General features: G+C 53.1%; 7 protein-coding genes across 7 annotated transcripts; 5 read left to right on the top strand and 2 right to left on the bottom strand.

The window, feature by feature from the left end:
- Positions 1 to 58: 58 nt before the first annotated feature.
- Positions 59 to 1969, top strand: UHO2_00709 (uncharacterized protein; the record flags this gene model as incomplete). Its single annotated transcript, XM_041557329.1, has 1 exon — positions 59 to 1969. One exon carries the CDS (start codon positions 59 to 61, stop codon positions 1967 to 1969), a length of 1911 nt encoding a protein of 636 aa, XP_041413263.1.
- A 584-nt stretch (positions 1970 to 2553) lies between these two features.
- Positions 2554 to 4719, top strand: UHO2_00710 (putative FUM1 - fumarate hydratase; the record flags this gene model as incomplete). The annotated part of the gene is made up of 2 exons (XM_041557330.1): positions 2554 to 2589; positions 3205 to 4719. 2 exons carry the CDS (start codon positions 2554 to 2556, stop codon positions 4717 to 4719), a joined length of 1551 nt encoding a protein of 516 aa, XP_041413264.1.
- Positions 4720 to 4920: 201 nt separating this feature from the next.
- Positions 4921 to 6810, bottom strand: UHO2_00711 (uncharacterized protein; the record flags this gene model as incomplete). Its single annotated transcript, XM_041557331.1, has 1 exon — positions 4921 to 6810. One exon carries the CDS (start codon positions 6808 to 6810, stop codon positions 4921 to 4923), a length of 1890 nt encoding a protein of 629 aa, XP_041413265.1.
- A 438-nt stretch (positions 6811 to 7248) lies between these two features.
- UHO2_00712 (putative carnitine O-acetyltransferase, mitochondrial precursor) lies at positions 7249 to 9192 on the bottom strand (the record flags this gene model as incomplete). Its single annotated transcript, XM_041557332.1, has 1 exon — positions 7249 to 9192. The coding sequence occupies one exon, from the start codon at positions 9190 to 9192 to the stop codon at positions 7249 to 7251; it is 1944 nt and encodes a 647-aa protein (XP_041413266.1).
- Positions 9193 to 10011: 819 nt separating this feature from the next.
- Positions 10012 to 10593, top strand: UHO2_00713 (uncharacterized protein; the record flags this gene model as incomplete). Its single annotated transcript, XM_041557333.1, has 1 exon — positions 10012 to 10593. One exon carries the CDS (start codon positions 10012 to 10014, stop codon positions 10591 to 10593), a length of 582 nt encoding a protein of 193 aa, XP_041413267.1.
- A 1412-nt stretch (positions 10594 to 12005) lies between these two features.
- Positions 12006 to 16799, top strand: UHO2_00714 (uncharacterized protein; the record flags this gene model as incomplete). The annotated part of the gene is made up of 1 exon (XM_041557334.1): positions 12006 to 16799. One exon carries the CDS (start codon positions 12006 to 12008, stop codon positions 16797 to 16799), a length of 4794 nt encoding a protein of 1597 aa, XP_041413268.1.
- Positions 16800 to 18520: 1721 nt separating this feature from the next.
- Positions 18521 to 21499, top strand: UHO2_00715 (putative AAP1 - alanine/arginine aminopeptidase; the record flags this gene model as incomplete). The annotated part of the gene is made up of 1 exon (XM_041557335.1): positions 18521 to 21499. The coding sequence occupies one exon, from the start codon at positions 18521 to 18523 to the stop codon at positions 21497 to 21499; it is 2979 nt and encodes a 992-aa protein (XP_041413269.1).
- Positions 21500 to 21654: the final 155 nt, after the last annotated feature.

Below are 21654 nucleotides of genomic sequence, written 5' to 3' on the forward strand. Positions count from 1 at the left end.
GCAATCGACAGCCAGCTAGGATAGTATTGAAAGTGGAACGGGCATCGCAGTGAGCACAATGTGGAAGCTCCTCCCATGGTCCGGCAGGCAGCCATCCGGGTATCCACAGCGACAATGCTTCTTCTGCTGCACTACCAGCATCATCCTCCCCCCGTATGGACCTGACAACAAGGCTCATGGATCGAGCAATGTCCACACTCCACATCCTTCCACAGTCGCAACGTCATGCACTACCATCATCTCCACCGGCACACCCATCAACTGGTTTTGCTCGCATTGTCACTGCCAGAACGTCACACTCGAAGATGGCACCCTTGTTGAACAATATACACGTCCAATGTGGGACGAAGAATGGAATCGAAATCGAAGCCACCTTCTTCAGCACACTCGACCGTCAAAGTCAGGCAAACCGGCCAAGACTTCCTCACCAACCCAGCCCAGAACTTTGCCCGGCAAAGACGGATTTACATTCTGCCACACGTGTCGAACGAACCAAGTGCTGAGGCTCAACATGCTTGCCGACTATCTGCCTAGCGAGGATGATGCAGAATACCGAGAGAAGCTGGAGGAGCTGCCGGCGTACGAGGCTTCGATAGCTGCGAGATACCCAGCGGTCTGCGCTGATTGCGCGCCGAAAGTGCAGGAGAGGATATCGGAAAGAGATCAGTTCGCTCGTAGTTGGAGCTTGGGCAAGTGGCTAGAGCTGAAGAAGAAGGCTTCGCTGGCTGACTTGGCCGATGGACAAGGTGCGAGAGGAGCAAAAGCGTCAGTCTCTTCATCCGATCCGATACCGTCCAACACAAAGGGTGGTCTTCGCTCTGCCACAACGGTGCGACTCGGCATAGCAAGTCGTATAAGCGGCATCGTAGACTCTGAGCACGGCTCAAGGCTGGCCATGGCTGTCTTTGTGCTTGTCAATGCGAGCATATGGGCTGGATACCTGGCTGTGTGTCTGAATCCAGTTGCAGCGGCTTCCAGCGTGCAGCTATTCCGAGATCGCATCCAGTCGCAGCCGTTTTCCACCTACACAGCGTCGGCCGCGTTGCTCGCTCTGTTGGCCACACCGAAGTTGCTACAGAAGTGTTCGCGCTTCGACCCTCTCAAACGCTCCTCCGACAAGGCACGAGCGCGGCAGATGCGAGTCGAGGCAACTGGGCTGCAACTTTGGCGTCTAAGTCAGCAAATCATCCTCTCTGTTCGGATCACAATACTTGTTCTGACAGCCATTGCATCCTTACGCGCCGATATGTTGGACAGCGCCATTTGCTGGCTGCAGCGGGATCCGACCCAACTCTTGTGGCTCTCGGCGCTCACGATGTTGACCAGTGAAACCAGCATTACCCTGCTCGCTGCATCTCAGCTGAGATTAGACTCTCCTACACCGCTGCAGCTTGTATCGAAACCTATTGTACCAAATGGTGCTCCCAGCAGGATCGATTTTGCTAACGACCCCCTTCTCACTAGTCTCAGTCTTTGTGCTGCCGCACCGCAATCCAGTCAGTCGAACGGGTTCGGAATGGCTACCGCAGGGTCGCAAGAGGACAACGAGACATTCTTGCCTCAGCCTCAACGAGACGCAGATGGAGACGCAGTAATGCAAGATGCTGCTACCTACACTGCACGTCGTGCATCCATCTCATCCGAACAAGAATGGGAACAATGCTCATCACAAATTGCTCCCGCACCAGCACGACCATCAGTATCGACTTGGTCTAGCAATTCCTTTGCACCCGCTTCTGCGGCTACATCGACTAGCATCAACAGAAGCAATACTAGATGCCCACCGAAAAAGTACAACAATTTTCAATTGGGTCCACAGCGGTTTTGGGAACCACAAAACCCGACTGGATTGGAAGATGTTTTTGGTCGGGCTGTCTCGCTTGATGATGGACCACCCCAGCATGCTCAGCAGCGGGATGATGCCGAGAGTGGCGGTGGGAGCTGGAGCAAGTGGTTTGGGTCCTCATAACCTCACTCCAAACTATGCAGAAATGTTGAAATCTAGCAATCTCACAACATGTTGCAACTTGCAAGGTGTGAGTATTGATGGCGACAAAGGTGGAGGTTTTTCGGCTTTAGAATTTTTCGAAAGGGCACGCCAGCTTGCAAAGTCACGGATCGAGGCGGAAGATGGACAAAAAGCCCGGAAAGTTTCCAGAAGAAAGCAAAAACAGTGCCGTTTTGGTCTGTGCAGGATGGACAAATGAGCAGAGCGAGAGTGATTGGCGGGAAGGAGGCGCTCACGAAAGAGAGACATCGAGAGAGGAGGACTTGATCATGGATCGGGAGGGTTAGGGTTGACAAGTTGATCTTTCAAATGAAAGTCGAAAAAAGTCTCACTCGGTGGTGGGGCGGCAAAGCGTGCGTATGATTCGAGGACATATGGAGAGAGAGAGAGAGAGAGAGAGAGAGAGCACAACACTTTGTTCCGATCTGACCCTTGGTTCGCATCTTTCCACCTTTCTTTCATCCACACATCTCTCCTCCTCCTCCTCCTCCTCCTCCTCAGCAAAACTCGCTCGGATTCAATTGAATCGGATATCACTTTCCAAAATGGCTGCCCGATCTGTCGCTCTCCGATCCATTGGGGTAAGTTCATACAGCGCAGCCTTGGACCAGGATGCAGGCCTGATAGCACGACGGAAAGCGCAACAGGTGGATGCATCCAAGGCAGTCGTAGCTCATCTCTTCGTCAGGAAGCTAGGAACAAGGTGGGGGGAAAATACGATGTAAAATCCACCATTTTTTTTATTTTTTTTTATTTTTTTTTTGGGCGAGGGCCGAATCGACGGCAGTACAAGGCGGCTTTCGCGGCAAGGGAAATGCAACGCCGATTCGCGCGCGCGCACCTGTTCGGCTCCACCTTTTGGCCGTCTCATATGCATTGCTATCGCTTTGCTCGCTCGCATGCGATGGAGAAAGGATGGATAGCAATGACCAGTGGTGGACGTGGAGCAGCTCGATCTCTCTCATGGCTCATTCCGAGGTGCATGAGTTTGCCCGGCCCGTTCCATAACCGCTTGGCCCGTTCGCCTCCGTGCTCCAGCCAAGCAGTGCGATAGCTTCCTCTTGCTCCCCTTACTTGCTCGCCATCACCATCATTGACGCTGACCTTAGACACCATCCATCTCCATTGCCGACGTTGCTTTGGTTCAATCCTCCACTCCTCTTCGCCTACTCCTTACCCCCTTTCTTCACTGACAGGCATCCACCCGGGTCGCCCCTCCGCGTCTCGCCATCGCCTTCGCCTCCGCCATCCCCACCGCTACTCGAGCCTTTGCTTCTTCCGCCTTCATCATGTCCCAGCAAGCCAAGTTCCGTTCCGAGAAGGACACTTTCGGTCCCCTCCAAGTCCCCGCCGACCGCTACTGGGGCGCTCAAACTCAACGATCCCTTCAAAACTTCGACATCGGTGGACCTCAAGAACGCATGCCCGAACCTCTCATTGAAGCTTTCGGTGTTCTCAAAAAAGCCGCTGCTACCGTCAACAAGTCGTACGGCCTCGACCCCAAAGTCGCCGATGCCATCTGCCAAGCCGCCGATGAAGTCATCGCCGGCAAACTCCACGCCCACTTCCCCCTCGTCGTCTTCCAAACCGGTTCGGGTACCCAGACCAACATGAACGTCAACGAGGTCATTTCTAACCGTGCCATCGAGATCCTCGGAGGTCAACTGGGTAGCAAGGAACCTGTTCACCCAAACGATCACGTCAACATGAGTCAGTCGTCCAACGATACTTTCCCTACCGCTATGCACGTTGCGTCGGTTACGCAGATTACCAAGTCGCTCCTCCCTGCGTTAGAGCAACTTTGTGCTGCTCTTGATGCCAAGAGAGCTGAGTTCGACGATATCATCAAGATCGGCCGCACTCACTTGCAGGACGCTACCCCTCTCACTCTTGGTCAGGAGTTCAGCGGGTATGTTAAGCAGGTTTCGAACGGTATTCAGCGCGTGAAAGCCGTCATCCCCCGCTTATCCCAGCTGGCCCAAGGAGGTACCGCTGTCGGAACTGGCCTGAACACCTACATTGGCTTTGACAAGAAAGTTGCAGCCGAAATCTCCAACATCACAGGTCTCAAGTTCGAAACAGCCGAAAATAAATTCGAAGCCCTCGCAGCCCACGATGCAATCGTTGAAGCTTCCGGCGCACTCAACACTGTCGCTGTTTCGCTTATGAAGATCGCCAACGACATTCGTTACCTCGGTTCTGGTCCTCGTTGCGGTCTTGGTGAACTCAGCCTTCCTGAGAACGAACCTGGATCTTCGATCATGCCGGGTAAAGTCAACCCAACCCAGTGCGAGGCGCTGACGATGGTCGCAGCTCAGGTTATGGGTAACAACACAACTATCTCTGTCGCTGGCTCTTACGGTCAGTTCGAACTCAACGTTTTCAAGCCCGTGTTGATTAAGAACTTGCTCCAGTCTATTCGACTTCTTGCGGATGGTGCAAGGAGCTTCACCAAGAATTGCGTCGTCGGTATCCAGGCAAACAGGGATACCATCAACAACATTCTCAATGAGAGTTTGATGTTGGCCACCATCTTGAACTCGCACTTGGGTTACGATAATGTCGCCGCTGCCGCCAAGAAGGCTCATAAGGAGGGTACCAAGTTGGTCGATGCCACTGTCGCTTTGGGCTTTATGACCGAGGAGCAGTTTAACAAGATCGTACGACCTGAGTTTATGTTGGGTCCTACTGAATATAAGCCCAAGAACTAAGCTGTCACCCAGCTCCAAGGGTATCAGTGTCAGCTTTTGAAAAGAACAACTTGTAGCCTCGTCTCAGTATAGATGGCTTTCACAAGTGAGGCGAAAAAGGCGAGTCGATGCGAGATTGATGATTGACGATTGATGATTAATAATGTGGAGGATACAAGTACAAGTGCGATTCGATCCAAAAGCCAGAACAGAGTGTCGCAATCACTTGCGCTTCTTCTTGGCCCTGCCCTTGAACGTTGGCTTGTTGGTGCCTTTCGACTTGCCAACAGCAATGCCTTTATCCATCAACTTTCTCTTTCTCGCCAAAACATCCATCTTCTTTTGTTGTTTCTTTTGCTGTGTTCTACTCTCTGCACCTTGTCCGTCGCTCGCTTCCCCCTCCTGCCTCTCCAAGACTATAGGTGCGGCACTAACGCCCTCAGTGGCCTGCACATCACCCCCCTTATCAAAGAAATCATTCACCTTGCTCCTAATTTCCCCATCATCCTCGGTATTCAAATCCAACTCTGTATTCCTAGCCAGCTTGCCCAACCTCCAGTGTTGGAGCATGAATTGCGCTGCTGCGTCCAGATCCCTAACATTTCCCTTGCGGAGTGAACCGGGGGCTTTGCCTGCAACATGCCACAGCAGTTCAGTGATCGAATTCGTGCGACCGAGCGTGTCGTCACATGTTGAGAGATATTCTTGGCGCGAGAGCGGGAGATTCGAGACGTAGCTTGGTACCGCCACACCCTCCGCAGAAGAGCACGCAGGCGCACCAAGGTTTAAACGAAACAGGAGATAGTCGGCAAGAAGCTGAACATCGAACAAAGAATCTTTGATCCCAGCAGTGATGGCAAGTTTTATCCCACGTTCAGCACCACTTGCGCCATGACCAAGAAAGGGAACCATGACTCCGGGCGTATCATATACGTAGATTGGCACATCTTTTCGCTCTTTCTTCGACTCGATTCCTTCTGCATCTTTGCTTTCTTCTGTTGACCGTTCACCGCTGTGATCTGAGGAAATGACAAATGAACTCTGCTCAGCTGCTCTTTCCTCCTCTTCCGCCGCCACCGCTGCTGCACTCCTCCTACTCCTCCTTCCACCCATCTCTCTCGCTGGTTCGGCCTCGACCTTACTTGGTCCCGCCTTACTAATCCTAACAGTACCAGTCAACTTCCTAGTATGACCCGGATGAGGAGCCGTACTAGCCGCCTTGCCCTTTCCCGTCCCCACCCTCCTCAACGCATTTAACAAACTACTTTTGCCCACGTTTGGCATTCCTAAAATCAACAACCTGACCCCTTCTTCCGGTGTTGGAGTGTGCCTGAATGCTCCTGAAAGTCCTTTTTTGGCTCTTTTCTCCGCTTTTTCCGACTTCTTGCTCGGAGGGCAGCTGATCTGTTCATCTAAAGAGATTTTGCGTGCTTGTTTTTGAACCCAATACAGCACCTTTTTCACATCTGCATCTACCCGGGTGTCTACGAAAAGGACCTGTTGCAGCGGATCTCGTTCGCGCAGGGCGCACAGAATCGAGCTTTCGACGTGGGCAGATATGAGATCACGTTTAAGATAGACGATTAAGCGGCGAGTGCGCCATGTTGAGCCGTCTACGCCAGCCCCACTAGAAGGAGAGCAATGCGGGAGACCGTCCAGTCCGTCATTAGCAGTAGGTGCCTTGCGAAGCAGCTTTTCAAACACCGGATTGATTGAGGTTAGTGGCAGTCGTGCATCTCTAGCCTCAATTACGAGAGGTGGGGGGTAGCGTGCGAGTAGGTATGGCATTGAGCGGATCGCCCGCGCCATGTGACCGGCATACCAGGAGGGAGTGGTTGTGGGTAGTTCGAATTTTTGACGTGGGACGAACGAGGTTGAGACCGATGGAGGGCTGATGCTGCTTGTCGGTAGTGTTGAAGTTTCGGAGCTAGACTCGAGGGAGGCCGGTTGGACGACATTGTGGGAAGGGGTTGATGAGCTGAATGAACGATAGTCGATGTGATGGTGATGGCTCGCTATCGAGGTTGATGCGATCTTGCTGCTCGAAGCTATTGTTGGTGGTTGTATTTGTAGGCTTACCATCCGAGCTATCCTGAATAGCGACCGCAGCATGATCGCTATTGAGCTCTCCGTCGGAGAGAGAAAGCTTATGTTGGTAGTAACAAGGACTGAGCATCGAAAGAAACGAGGTTGGCATCTTCTTGAACCCTGAAGTCAGCTCCGGCAAAAATTTGGGCACGTCCACCTCCACACAAAGAAGGAAAGCAACTAAAAAACTGCAGACAAAAAATCATATCAGAAAAAAAAGGCACAGAAAATGGAGCCCAAATTCCACCTTCCACAACGATAGCTCATCGAGACTCACACTCGCTCGCACTGCTCTCATCGTCTTGGATTCTACTACAGTGGCACACTCTCACAGAACACCTACAAAAACATAGTCTATACTTGCATTGAGATCAAGAAATCAAACGGAAGCAACTCTGTGTACATTCAATTGCACATTCAATTGCAACGGATTTCATCTTTCAACTTCCATCTCTAACTTGCTTAAGCCTTAGCCTTAGCCCCCTCATTCTGCAGACGCAGATGCAAATCCCTCAACTCCACCGCAGCCTCATTGATATAGTGTCTGAGATTACTTGCACCCAACTTCAACGAAGTGATGGTAAAAGTCAACGAATTCTCCTTGATCGCATACGCACATCCAAAGCCCTCCGGCGTCACCTCTCCGAATCCCCAGCATGCGAAAACCTCACTCGAGATTTGCGAAGTCGACAACTTCCAAGTCGAAGACAAGCCGTACGCTGGATCCTCATAAATCGCCGGAACCTTCTCTCCCTCCTTCAACAGTTTCTTAAGACCAAAGAGATGACGGTCAACACCTTGACCATCAGCAGCAGCCGAGGCGTACGAGAGATGCTGTTTAACAGCAGCCTGGAACTTTTCGTATCGTTCCGCGTCGGAGGAGGAGTGAGATTCCATTGCTTCGCAGAAAGCTTTGGATTCGATCGAGGCGGAACGGATGGTTTCGGTTCGTCCCCATTTGAATTTTCGTGTTTGAGCAGATTCGTACGTGGGGCAAGGCTTACCGTACATCTTGTAGTAGGCTAGTTGGATGACCATTTGGACCCAAGCATCGGGAGAGCATTTGAATTTTTTGATCGCTCCTTTGCCGTATCCTTGGAAGTCAAGCACCGATAGGTCGTGGCGGCCCATGAGCGAGTCGAAATCTTTGATGGATTCTTCGATCTTAGCTTGGACCGTCTTGTCCGTCTTGAACTTGATCTGCTTGGGTGCGGGCAAATCGGTACGGTTGGAGCTACCCAGATCGATCTTACCAGCTTGCAAAGCCTGCAGTGCGAAATCGTTGAGACGCAGAGTGGGGGTACCATCCATCATGGAATGTTCACCCATGAAACCCGACTTTCCGTTGGCGAAGGTGATGATCTGCTGTTTGTCGTAGAAACGGTTCTTTCCATCACCGCACCAGAGTTGCCAAGCAGTAGACTCGATGCTGTGAGGAGCGGTCTCGTCGAGACAAACAACGATGACCGAGCTGTCGATTTGCTCCAATGCCTCCTGATTACCGGGAAGCGAGGCGAGAGCCTTGCGCGAATTGGTCCACTTGTCACGGTTGTTGGACGACAAAGCACCGATAGGCTGAGGAGCAGGCTTGCTGGAAGCGCTGTCCGAGAGGATCTTTTGGAGTTGCGATTCAATCTCGGCCTCGCTAAGCTCCTGACCGTTGTGAATGAGGTCGAATTGGTAAAAGTGACCGTTGCGGAGGACTACGAGATGGTTATGCTTCTCCCAATCGTACTTGACAGCAGTGTCGGAGGGCTTTTCGGGGATACGGTTCGAATTGAACATCCACTTGTACGACCTCATGCACAAAGGACCAGCCTTGCCCTTCTCAGGAGCAAGCTGTTCAGTCTCAAGAAGGCGACGGAAAGCAAGGAAAGCCTTGAGCAAGCCAGCAGCACGCTTGGGGCCGGTACGACGGGTTTTGTCGTCCTTGTGCGAGTAAAAGTAGCTGACGTAGGGAACAACAGGGTCACGGTAAGCCATATAGGCTGCATCGTTCCACCATTCGCTGAGCCAGTTTTCGCGGCCTTCCTTGGTAGCTCGATCCTCCAAACGCTGCTGAAGGGTCTGGACGAGTTTGGCATCGGCACCGGAGAGAGCGGATTGGACGGCTTGTTCGGTCTTGGCGAGCGAATCCTTGGTTTGATGAGGAACGGTGCTTCGGAGGTATTTCTGGAGAGTTTGCTCGAGGGCAGGGACGGGAAGGTGAGGCATGGCACTTTGACCCTCATACATGGGACCATTGCCGATACCACCGGATTTGGTCAAGCTGGAGTTGTATCGCGACGACATTACAGCGGCGATAGGAATCGTAGAAGCGTCCTTGAAAGAGGCAGAGGAGGCAAAAGCAACGAGTCGTGAAGCAGAGGTACGAGCTTGAGAACGAGCCAGGCCGAGGAGTGTCATAGGGGTTAGCAGAGGGTAAAAGCCGCTACTGTGATCTGGAGCGGGCTAAGGAGCGAGAGACGAAAGGAAAGCTGTACGATCTTTGTGGATGGATGCGATGAGATGGCTTGACGATGTTCTTATCGCTTCAACTCGGTGAAGTGGTTGCGGTGATCGACAGCTGCTTGAGTAGCGTTGTGATGGTTAGAAGAGAAGATATGATGGAAGGAAGAAAGGAAGGCTAGTTCTATATCCATCGGAAAGCAAGGCAAGGTTCGACCTGTCCGGGCGAGATGAGGTTGGACCGGCCGGACGAGCGGCTAGGAAGAATGCCGTGTGATTGCAGCCAACGCATCCACCCGTAAAATTGTGAATCTGGCGGGGAAGCACAAGGCAAGCCGTGAACCGGTCTCTGACGTTGATGACCGGTAAAAGCTGCCTCTCTTGCCCAATCTCAAGCCAAATTGACACTCCACACACAGCATTTCAGATCATGATTGGCTGCAAATACAGAGTTGCCCTCTCCACATCTTCAAAATGCACCTGAAAAGCGAATTCAGCCTTGTGTTTTGTTCACCGGAGCAAATTCGCACTTTGAGAGGGCGGGCTATTTTCAAACCGATGACCTTCCGACAAGTCCGGGAATGACCTTGGAACGCACACCTTTCGTGCGGGAAGATGCGGAAAAATCCGAGGAAATTGTGTTAGAGCTGATGACTAACAGCTGACACGTGAGGTGCCAGATCTCAAGTTCAGATCGGAGAAAAAGCGCTCGCCTGTCTGCAGTTGCTGCCAATCAAGTCTGGGCTATCTTGTTCATTCCTTCTCGTCCAGCTGACCATGCCATCGAGGCCGCTGCGTCTTGGTCTTGTCGACTCGGTCTTTGTGCTGTGGTGGTACACTCATATGGTATCTTGGAAGACCTCGAACATCATAAACGACCTGATGGAAGAGACAGGTCGAGATGGCGCCAATCCAGTGTGCAACTTGAGTGCTGTTGGCGATCTTCCGAGCGAGTCCGAGTTGCACAGGTCTGCAATTACAGTAGCGCCATCTCTCTGGCTTCGGCTTGCGCAGCGCATGTTGAAAGCCTCGCATCGCATCATCCGCAGCCCTTCGTTCAAAAAGTGTGGCTCCTTTCCGATCCGTAAGCCTTGGCAAGATCGGCTCCGTTCCGATTGCGATTGGTGCTGCGATGTAAGCGATCATGCGTATCGGAGATCACATGTGATTGCCTTGCTGTCACCGTCATGCCATCTAGGGTCCCTGCAACATTTGCGCGAGACTGATACTCACCCAATCGCAGCTAGCATCGTACAGTACTGGGACAACCGAAAATGGCTTGGTAATGTCGATCCGTCAGTGGGATCAAGTTGGGTACCAACGCAACAAAGTTCCACCGAGGCAAGGATGCCTCCTTAGTTCAGCCCTCTTGTTCGAGCATTGGTGGTTGCACAAAAAGCTTGAGCTTCACAATCTCGCTCCTCGACATCCTAACTCAGCTCCACCGGGAGCCCCCTCTGCGAAAGTTTGATGCTTCTAAACCCACGTCAAAGATTGAGACTGATAATAAGCTGGGTTTGGAGCATTGAAAAGGGGCATCGAGGGAAAGGAGGATTTGTGCCGAACGCAGCTTTGCTCGCCGCTCGGCACGCTCGATTTTGGTGGAGCATTTCGACAGCACTGCAAAGTGCTTCACCCTTACTTATCGACTGCTGGTATATGGGGGCCAGCGCGAATTCAATCAACACACTGACCCACGCTACGGAGAGGGAAGATTTTGTAACGCTGGCGTGCGCTCGCTCGGAGTTGTCGAGCTGGAGGGTGGCGTGACTTGGAGGGTGAAATTGCTGCTGCTGCTCGGTTGTCGATTTCGAGCCTGGTTTCAAGGGTTTGTGCTGTGCAAGACAATGCGTGTCAGAAGAGGCGATGAAGCGAGAGGGCGAGACAGGCGATCCCTTTGGTGGGTCGGAGTAGCACTTGAGCAGTGTTTCGAATGAAGCTCCTGTCTCGCTGTGTTGCTCTTGCTCTCTGTGTTGCTTTTCAGACGCGAGAAAAATTCAAACTCCTTCGGTGTCCATCGGCGCATCACGCTGAACACACATGCTTTTCTGCTACTGCGGGAAGAGTGATTTCACAAAATAAAAACAATTCTGCGCTTGCAAGCCGAGAGACAGAAGAAAAGCGCAACACCACACTGCGCCTTTTTTGTTTTGTTTTGTTTTGTTTTGTTTTGTTTTTTATGTTGAGATTATTGATTGGCCAGCGTGTTTGCTTTGCTGCACGACAGTCAGCAGCATTCCTCTGCTTCTCGCTGTCGGTCTCTTTCAGACACACACTCAACCCGCACACACACACACACACACACACACACACACACACACAGGTCTGTAGCCCCTTTTGTTTGCTCGCTAATTCAGTTGGAATTTGTAGGCCTAACCAAACGGCCATCGTCGCTCCTTTGGCTAGGCGACATTCTCAAACTGCGACTCCTCTTCGCTACAGTCCATCATCATCACCTCTTGCCCCTCGTCCTTCATCCTCCAATCCACCCCTTTCGCCAGACTTGGAACAGGATCACGTCCACCGTCTACAGCATCCCTCAACGATACTTGGCGCGTTATCATCGGCTCTTTCCACTCTCAAACCCTCGATGCAATTCTAGACCGTCTCAGCATCCCATCGGGTCTTCCGCTATCAACGACTCAGCATCGTCAAAAAAAAAATAATCGCTCGCGATTTGTCTTGTCTTGCTTTCCAGAAATCACGACCATCACAATCCCACATCCGCACTTTCACCCGCTCATCATCACACCCGCTAGCGCTGGCCCAGCATGAGCGCAGACTTTCCTCTCGGCTTCTTGTACAGCCTTCCACCGCGACCAAAGACCAGGTCGCTCGGTGATCACATCGCAGAACATGTCACCGACAATGGCAGAATATCCACCCTGATCGACTGTCTTCCTTCCACCTCGAGTCCAGCACTCTGGTCGCCAGATCTCTCCCGTCCACCTCTCGAACACCGTCACATCCGATCTTTCGTCTCCAACTTCATCCTACCATGCTCATCCGGCGCGTCGCCTCTTGGTCCCAACGACCGAGTCATGATGGCACTGCCAACAGGTCCCGAAAATGCTTTGGCTCTTCTCTCCGTCGCTGCTTACCACACTTGTGCACCTGTCAACGCCAGTTGCACAGCCGGCGAGTTGCGCGATGATGCACTTCGACTCCGTGCACGAGCCGTCGTCACTACAAGAGATGCAGTCGAACGTCTCGGTTTGCATACCCTTCGCGACCAGGACAACATGCAGATCGTCTTTGTCGAGCCAAGAACATCAGGTCCTGCAGGTATCTTTGACATGTCGCTCCTCGGCGAGAATGGCGTTGCATCCACATCGGGCCGACGTCCCTCTCAACCTCACGCTCTCGAGCACCAGAGTCTTGTTCTCCACACTTCCGGTACCTCGGGCAAGAAAAAGGTGGTGCCATACTCGCTACGACATCTCATCGTTGGTACATGCTGTGTCGTCTACTCCTGGGATCTTCGACCCGAGAGTGTCAATATGAACATGATGCCTCTCTTCCACGTCGGCGGTATCGTTCGTAACCTCTGGTCGCCCGTCTTCTCGGCGGGAAGTGCAATCATGTGCGCTGGCTTCGATGCCAACGCCTGGTGGCCACTTGCCAAGCAGCTTGGTGCTACTTGGTACTATGCTGCACCCACCATGCACCACGCCATTCTTGCATCCAAGCCCCAAGGTGTCGATGCCTCCAAAGAGACCAACATCAAGATGATTGCCAACGCAGCCGGCGGTCTTTTGCCATCGCTTGCCATCCAGCTCAAGGAGACGTTCATCGGATGCGCCGTGCTTCCTTCGTACGGAATGACCGAGTGCATGCCCATCGCATCGCCACCAACCAACTACCAGCTCGATCGACCAGGTTGCTCCGGTGTCGCTTGCGGTCCCGATCTATCCATTCGTGATCCCTTCGACAAGGAACGCGAGTTGCCCCTCGGCCAGACTGGTGCCGTCTCGGTGCGAGGTCTGCCAACCTTTTCAGGCTACGAAGTATCAGCCGATCCATTCGAGCCTCTCGACACCTCTTCTTTCTCCACTGACGGTTGGTTCGACTCGGGTGACATGGGTCATATGGACGCAGATGGATACCTCTATATCACAGGTCGATCCAAGGAGATCATCAACAAAGGTGGTGAGGTTGTTTCACCTTTCGAAGTTGAGGAAGCCATCACACAAGCCTGCTCGGATCGTGTCAAGCAGTGTCTTGCCTTCTCCATCGAGCACGATGTCTTGCAAGAGACCATCGGTATCGTTATCGTACCCGTGCCGAACCAGCCACGAGTCGGTCTTGCCGAGCTGCACAACATGCTTCGATCTCATTTGCACCCATCCAAGTGGCCATTCGCTGCTGTTTACATGGACGACCTTCCCAAGAATCAGGCAGGAAAACCCCTCCGTATCAAGCTCGGCACCCGTCTCGGCATCGGTCCGCTTTCGGACGATGTTCCCCCTCTTCAGCGTCACTTTGAAGCCAAAGCACCGGGCAAGGAGGTTCCGCTCTCTGAGCCCATCCCATGCAGCCTCGTCACTGTCGATGTCCGAGCTGTCGAGCGTGCCTGCTACCGCATTCCAGGCATCATCGAGGCTGCTGTCCGTCAGCGCCGTGACGGTTCGCCAGAAGCTTTCATCCAGGTCGAGGAGGATGCTGACTACGATGCAGCCGACATCGACCGAGCATTGGCCCAAGTGCTCCACGGTTACGTAGTGCCCAACCCGCTTCACGTCTTCCGACAGCCTTTGGCCAAGAACCACGGCCAGATCGATTTCGAGACCATGGAGGCCGAGGTGCGCAGGCAGAACGCTTCCAGCATGACACGCACCGCTTTGATCGTCCGAGACATTATCGCCCGTCTTCTCGACACAGAAGCTGGCTCCATCACGGCCGAATCCGACTTTTTCCTTCTCGGTGGTAACAGTCTCTTGCTGGGTCGATTGGTGCATCTCATCCGCAAAGAGACCGGCGTGTCTCTCGAGGTCTCGACCCTCTTCAACAACTCGACTGTAGCAGGCATTGCTGATCTCGTGGATGACGAGCAGGGTGAGGATGAAGAGGATGAAGACCACTTCTACGATGGCTACGATGACAAGGGCGCTCTCGGTGCCACCTACGCTGCCCACCGCTACGACGAGGATGAAGACGTTGCTTTCCAGAGCCACGGCTACAAGCCACGCAGTCAAACCCATCCATGGGTTCTCTTGATCCAAGCCATTCCGTTCCTCTTCTTCTATCCCTTCAAGGCTGCCTGGACATGGACCGTCATCTTGCACGGTCTCGCTTTCTCCGCCTTTTACATTCGTGATATCTTCTGGGAGCGTGTCGGTGCATTGTTGGCATCCATTATCGTTGCCAGGTTGACCAGTCGTATCATCTGTCCCGTCACTGCCATCGCCTTCAAGTGGGTCGTCATCGGCAGGTACCGCCCGGGCAAGTACCCGATGTGGTGCAACTATCACCTTCGATGGTGGCTCGTCAACCAGTCGCTCAAGACTGCCGGTAAGGGTCTCTTTGCGATGACGCCTGGATTGCAGAAGACCTACTACCGCTTGTTGGGAATGTCGATTGGCTCGGATGTTCAGATTGACCAGTTTGCCAAGATTGCCGAGCACGACTTGATCACCATCCACGACGGCGCTCGAATCGACAAGTGTCTGCTTCGTGGCTTCTGTGTCGAGCGTAACGGCTACTTTAGACTGGAACCCGTCATCGTTGGCCGCGACTGTGTTATCAACACCTTCACTCAGATCTCTCCAGGTGCTAGGCTCGCTGACGGAACAGTTTGGGGCCCTCAGTCCTCTTCGCACGAAGAGCCTTCATCGGATGCCTACGCTGCCTACAACCGCAACAACGCTCCTCAGCCTCACTGGGCGCTCAAGGGTCTGATTGGATACCCCATCATCTTTTTCGTCCGCTTTGCCTGTTACGTGCCCTGGTTCGCCTCTCTCTTCATGCTTCTGTCCCAGCCCTTCGCATTTGATCACCATGACAGTGTCAAAGGTGTCATTGCTTGGTTCGCCTACCCTCGTCGTATCGGATGGCATTACGTCGCTCGTGTTGTGCGAAACGGTATGCCTCCACTCATCAATCTGGCTTTCGGTATCCTGATCAAGCGCACTCTTGGTCTCAACAAGGAGGGTTCGATGCGCAACGCAACACAGTATGCACTCTTCCGTCGATGGATGAACCAGCAGCTTCTGTCTCAGCCACGAGTGCGTCGTGCTCTCGCCATCTTGGGTACGCACTACGAGATGACATCGGTCATCTTCCGTGCGATGGGTGCACGCGTCGGCAAGCGTGTCTACTGGCCTGGTTCGAGCATCTACTGCCCCGATCCCGAACTGCTCGAAATTGGTGATGATGTCGTCTTTGGCTCGCGATCCGAAGTGTTCACATCGGACAGTATCGGTTGGGCTCGCGTTCGCGTTGGACGAGGTGCCATGATTGCGGATCGTGTCGTCTTGCTGCCAGGAACTATCATTGGCAAACAGTGTGTCATGGGATCTGGTGCCTTGGCTCGACGAAACGGTCACTACGAGGAAGGCAGTGTATGGATGGGCTCCAAGCACGGTGAAGCTGTTAGCTTCGGTAAGGCGGTGCCCGAGAAGAGCGAAGGAATGGTGTCGGGCGGTGACGACGAGACCATCACACCTTTCGGACGTGCATTCTACAAGCGACAGGCCAACTTCTTCGTATTCCCGTACCTGATGCTGGTTGTCATCAATGTCGGTATGACCATCTTTGCGTCGGCCTACTGGGCTACAGCGGCTGTGGGCACGGTGCTCATCCTCAACTTGCTGCGAAAGGACTTTGAATTCTCCAAGGCTGGCTTCCTCTTTGATGACCACTGGTACCGACCCGGCCTGATTTACGCGGTGATTGCGATTCTGTTTGTAATCATCCTGACGATCCAGGCGTTACTGGCGTTCATGTGGACGATTAGCACCAAGTGGGCGGTGATCGGACGACGTCGCGAGGGGCGTTACGACTGGGACAAGTCGTCGTACTGCCAGCGTTGGCAGCTGCACCTCACGCTGCAAAAGCTTCTGGGTAAAGGATTCGGTGGACACATCTACGGCAACATCTCTGGAACGGTATTTGCAGTGTGGTACTTGCGAGCACTTGGCGCCAAGATCGGAAAGGACTGTGCGATCTGGGCTGGTGGCAAGCCGTCGCTTCAATTGACAGAGCCGGAGCTGGTCTCGATGGGCGACAGGGTTAGCATCGATGACGCTTCGGTTGTAGCACACATCAATTCGCGAGGACGATTCAGTCTGAACAAGTTGCGCATTGGTGATGGATGCGCAATGCGTTCGGGAAGTCGATTGCTCTCGGGTGCCAGCATGGAACCTCGTTCGATGCTGTTGGAGCACACACTGGTGGCATCAGGTGAGATCGCTGAAGCAGGTGCTGTCTACGCAGGATGGCCTGCTCGTCAGCTGCGTGTGCGAAAGCCACACCGAGGCAACGGCATCCATGATGAGATGTCGGCTGGCAGCAGCACGACCAATTTGCATCAGCAAGCACCTCCTCCGGGTTACTTTGGTCATTGATCGAGGGGCAACCCATCAAGCATTCATGGATTTGGCGTCTTGGCATTCAGTGACATTTTCTTTTCTAGCATAGCATTCTCATTACTCTCCTTTCTGGCTTTTGCCTCACCTCGAAACCAAAGGGATGCAGTCTGAACTTTCTCTCTGTTGAGGCATGCACAAGCGAGGAGCAGCGAGACAGATAGCAATTACGATGATGCTCGAGGGCAACTAAGTACAAGGCAATGAGAAGCATATATATCCCTCCCGATGACTGGGTTGCATCTCTAGAATGTCTGTTATTTTGGCTCTGATATCTGGCTGTGAGACATGAGTGATCGATGCTCTGCTGTGTTGGAGAGGAGCACGGCCAGCTCAAGCATGCGATGGAAAGCGTCTATCACCAATCAAGATCGCGCCGGAGGAGAAGACGGCTTTCAAGAATGCCGTTGGCCATGTGCCCAACGCTGCGGACGCGGAGCAAAGCAAGCTGGTCTCATGCTTAGAAGCATCCACGTCGACAACTCTCGAAGCGAGCTTTATCAACTTGAGAAGATTCTACTGTATCAGAGAAGGAACCGAGTGTGCCGTTAGACTCGCGGATCGGTGAAACGGGAGGTGGTTTTTTCTATCCTTCTCAGGCTCTAAGGCTGGCTGGAGTTGGGATTGGATCGGGGGGATTGGATCGGGCGACCTTGGATCGGGCGACCCTGTGCGGAAACACAAGACCTTTGCGCGCGTGTTGTTGGTGTTGACTTTTCGACAGTGGGAATGTATCCGATAGAGAAAATTGGCAGGTCCAGCTGTGTTGCTTTACCTACTCGTCGCCGTGGAGTTGCGCAAGACGAAAAAAGCGGCAGCAGAACAGCCTCCTTTCTTCAGGGCGGAATAATTGGAAAGAGAAGAATCAAAAGGTCAGCCTGGGGCACGGACCACACACGGGCACGGTGCCGCTCTTGAAGGCAAGACAAGATAAAAGTGACAACTCTCTGCACAACGTCTGTCTCGTTTGGAGACGACTCCTTGCTGCTAAGAAAGCTGTCTTGTGTTGTGCTGCTGCTGCTGTTCAACTGAGCCTGTGCCTTGTTGCGAAGAAAAGTCTGTGTCGTCTGCCACTTTCTGCTGCTTTGGCGCCTTGAGATCTCGCAACATACTGAGCACATCGCCCTTGCTGTGCCTTGACTCGAAGCGTCGTCAACGTCGGCATCTTGCCATCCTCGTCACCACCACCATCATCTCCGATCGAATTCCCTTCCTGTTTCCGGTCGGTTTCATCCACTTGCATCATAAAGTGCGTGTTAATTTCGGCCAAGAGTTGCGTAAGTTGTTTGCGTTCTGGTCTCTGGTTGGTCTCGCTCTGCTAGCTAACAATATTCTTGGCTTTTCTGCCGCTTTGCTTTGCTTCACGCCCACCAATTGTGTTTCCTTCAACACTTGCAGATGAAATCTTCCTCGCTCCTTGCTTTCTCCGTTCGAGCCTTCTCTCCTGCTCCACGTCCATTCTTCCTTCAAGCTCCTCGTTTCCCTTCCACGCTCAGCTTCTCATCCTCTCTTCAGAGCAAAGCCCACCTGCGTCCCGCGGTCTCTAAGCAACTCACAAAGGTATGCGATGCACTCCCTCTAGAAAACCCGTCTTGGCTCTTGCTTTGGCATCACTACCTGTTGACAGCTTCTTCCCCACACCTGTGCAGAGCGTGAAGTGCAAACGATCAACAAAATAGCCGAGCCGATCAGATCAACCCATGTGGTCTCTCTCCTCGCTCAGTCTCAGAAAGGCTCACCTCTTTTTCGCCTTTTCTCTCTTTGCTGCCATCTTTGCCATTCTGTTGCCCTTTGACACCGCCTGGCAGTCGCTTCGTTCAGCCGCTTGTACCACTTTCTTTCGAAACCACGCTACCTGTACCCTTGCAGACCCTGCTTTCGCTCCTGTCTCTTCCGCCATGACTGACGCAACCGACGCTTCCAAGTGGTTCCGCTTGCCTCGCAACGTCATTCCCACACACTACGATATTACCCTCAAGTCCGATCTCGAGGCTCTCCGATTCTCCGGCACCGCCACCATCGACCTAGACGTCCTCGAGGAGACCGACTCGATCGTCTTCAACGCTGCTTCCAAGCTCGCTCTTACCAAGTCGCTCGTCCTCAGCCAGGCCCTCAAGACCGATAGCAAGAGCTTTGTTGCTCTCGACATTGACTCCAAGCATGAGCGTGCCACTGCCAAGCTTCCCAACGCGCTTCCCAAGGGCTCCAAGGCACAGATCGTCGTTGCCTTTGCTAGCGACATTGACAACAGCATGATGGGCTACTACCGTTCCACCTGGGAGCACGAGGGGAACAAGGGCTATTACGCTCTCACCCAATTTGAGCCTACTGCTGCTCGTCGTGCTATCCCTACCTGGGACGAGCCCAACCTCAAGGCCACCTACACCTTCCGAATGATCCACCGCAACCAGACCACCGCTCTGGCCAACATGAACGTCGTCAGCTCCAAGCACATTTCGCAAGTCGAGCAGGACAAGCTTCTCCGTGCTGCTGAGCTCGGCCTTAACCAGCTTTCGTCCAAGGGTGGCAAGACCGAGGGTAAGACTCAAGTCTCCTCTTCCACTGCCTCCGACGATTGGACCCTCACCGAGTTCGCTACCACTCCCAAGGTTTCGACTTACCTCGTTGCATGGGCCAACGGTCCCTTTGTCAGCCTCGAGAGCAGCTACACCAGCCCTCTCACCGGCAAGGTCATCCCTATGAAGGTCTACACTACCCCTGAGTACATTCACCAGGCTCAGTACGCTCTCGATGTCAAGGTCAAGGTTTTGCCCGAGTACGAGCGTGTTTTCGACGTCGCTTACCCGCTTCCCAAGCTCGACACCCTCGTTGCCTCCGACTTTGATGCTGGTGCCATGGAGAACTGGGGTCTCATCACTGGTCGTACCTCGGTCTACCTCTACGATGCTGAAAAGTCCGGCCTTCAGGGTCAGAAGCGCACTGCCGGTGTTCAGTCGCATGAAGTGGCTCACCAGTGGTTCGGTAACATTGCCACTTTGGACTGGTGGGACAACCTCTGGCTTAACGAGGCTTTCGCTACTCTTATGGGTGAGGTCGTCATTCTTGACCGATGCTTCCCTGAGTGGGAGTCGGCTTCCGAGTTCATCAATGTTCATCTTGACCGCGCTCTTGACCTCGACGGCAAGCGATCCAGTCACCCTATTGAGGTTCCTCTTGTTGGTGAGAATGTTGAGGATGCCATCAACCAGGTGTTCGACGCTATCTCGTACTCTAAGGGTGCCAGTGTCCTTCGCATGCTTTCCAACATGATCGGCGAGGATGTTTTCCTCAAAGGTGTCTCGATCTACCTCAAGAAGCACCTCTACTCGAATGCCGTCACCAAGGATCTCTGGAACGGTATCAGCGAGTCTTCGGGTCGTGATATCGCCAGCATCATGGCCAACTGGATCTTGAAGCAGGGTTTCCCCGTTCTCACTGTCACCGAAGAGGCCGATGGTTTGCGTATCAAGCAGAACCGTTTCCTCTCGACCGGTGACCCTACTCCTGAGGAGGACGAGACTCTGTGGTATGTTCCTCTCATGCTCAAGACTGTCGGTTCTGATGGTAAGGTCTCGGTTGACCGTGAAGCTTTCCTCAAGAGCGAGCGTGAGGTTAAGATCCCTCTTGCCAATGCCAAGCATGTCACTTACAAGCTCAACGCCGAGACTATTGGTGTTTACCGTGTTGCTTACTCTCCCGAGCGTCTCGCCAAGCTCGGTGAGGAAGCTGCCAAGAAGGATTCGGCATTGTCGCTCGAGGACCGTGTCGGTCTCGTTTCGGACGCCTTCACTCTTGCTTCCGCTGGTTACGGCAAGACTTCGGGCGGTCTTTCGCTTCTGAAAGCTCTTCGCAACGACCCTACTTACCTTGTCAACTCGGCTTCGTCGCTCAATCTCGGTACTCTCAGCAGTGCTTGGTGGGAGCAGGACCCCAAGGTTCAGGATGCTATCAAGAAGTTGCGTGCTGACATCTTTGGTCCTACTGCCAAGAAGCTCGGGTTCGAATTTGGCGCCAACGACTCGCCCGATCTCAAGCAGTTGCGTGCTGTTGCCATTGCCGCTGCTGCCAACGGTGAAGACGAGTGGACTCTGAGCGAAATCAAGAAGCGATTCGAACACCTCGTTTCCACTGGAGACGACAGTCAAATCCACCCTGATCTGTTGCGAACCGTCTTCTCTCGCGCCGTCGAACACGGTAGCGAGAAGGAATACGAAGCAGTCCTTGCCATTTACCGCAAACCTCAAACTCCCACCCACAAGATCGCTGCCATGTTGGCCCTCGGTGCTTCTTCCGATCCCAAATTGCTCAACCGCACCGTCGAGTTCCTTTACAGTAACGAGGTGAAGGAGCAAGACTTTATGTACTTCTTCGCTGCTCTTTCGGGTAACCCCAAGGGTCGACGCATTATTTGGAACGCTACTAAGGATCGATGGGATGTACTTTCGAAGAGGTTTGCAGGTAACTTTTCGCTTAGCAGACTCATCGAGTACTCTTTCAGCGCTTTCAGCAGTGAGAAGGATGCAAAGGAGGTTGAGGAGTTCTTTAAGGGTAAGGATACCGCGAAGTTCTCGATGGGGTTGAGCCAGGGTTTGGATGCAGTTAGGGCAAAGGCTAGGTGGGTTGAAAGGGATGGAAAGGATGTTGAGGAGTGGTTGAAGGCTAATGGTTATCTTGCCTAGATACTATGCCGGAAGACTTGTTGTTCCCCAAAGATTTCACTTAGCAGTGATGATTTGCAGATGAATACGATATCAATGTTACGATTCAACGTCTGCAAGCCATGTTATTCGTTGGGGTTGGGGAGGCATGGGTTGAATTGAGGAGTTGTTAATGT

Source organism: Ustilago hordei, assembly GCF_900519145.1.
Source record: "Ustilago hordei strain Uho2 genome assembly, contig: UHO2_contig_01, whole genome shotgun sequence".
NCBI classification, from domain to species: Eukaryota; Fungi; Basidiomycota; class Ustilaginomycetes; order Ustilaginales; family Ustilaginaceae; genus Ustilago; species Ustilago hordei.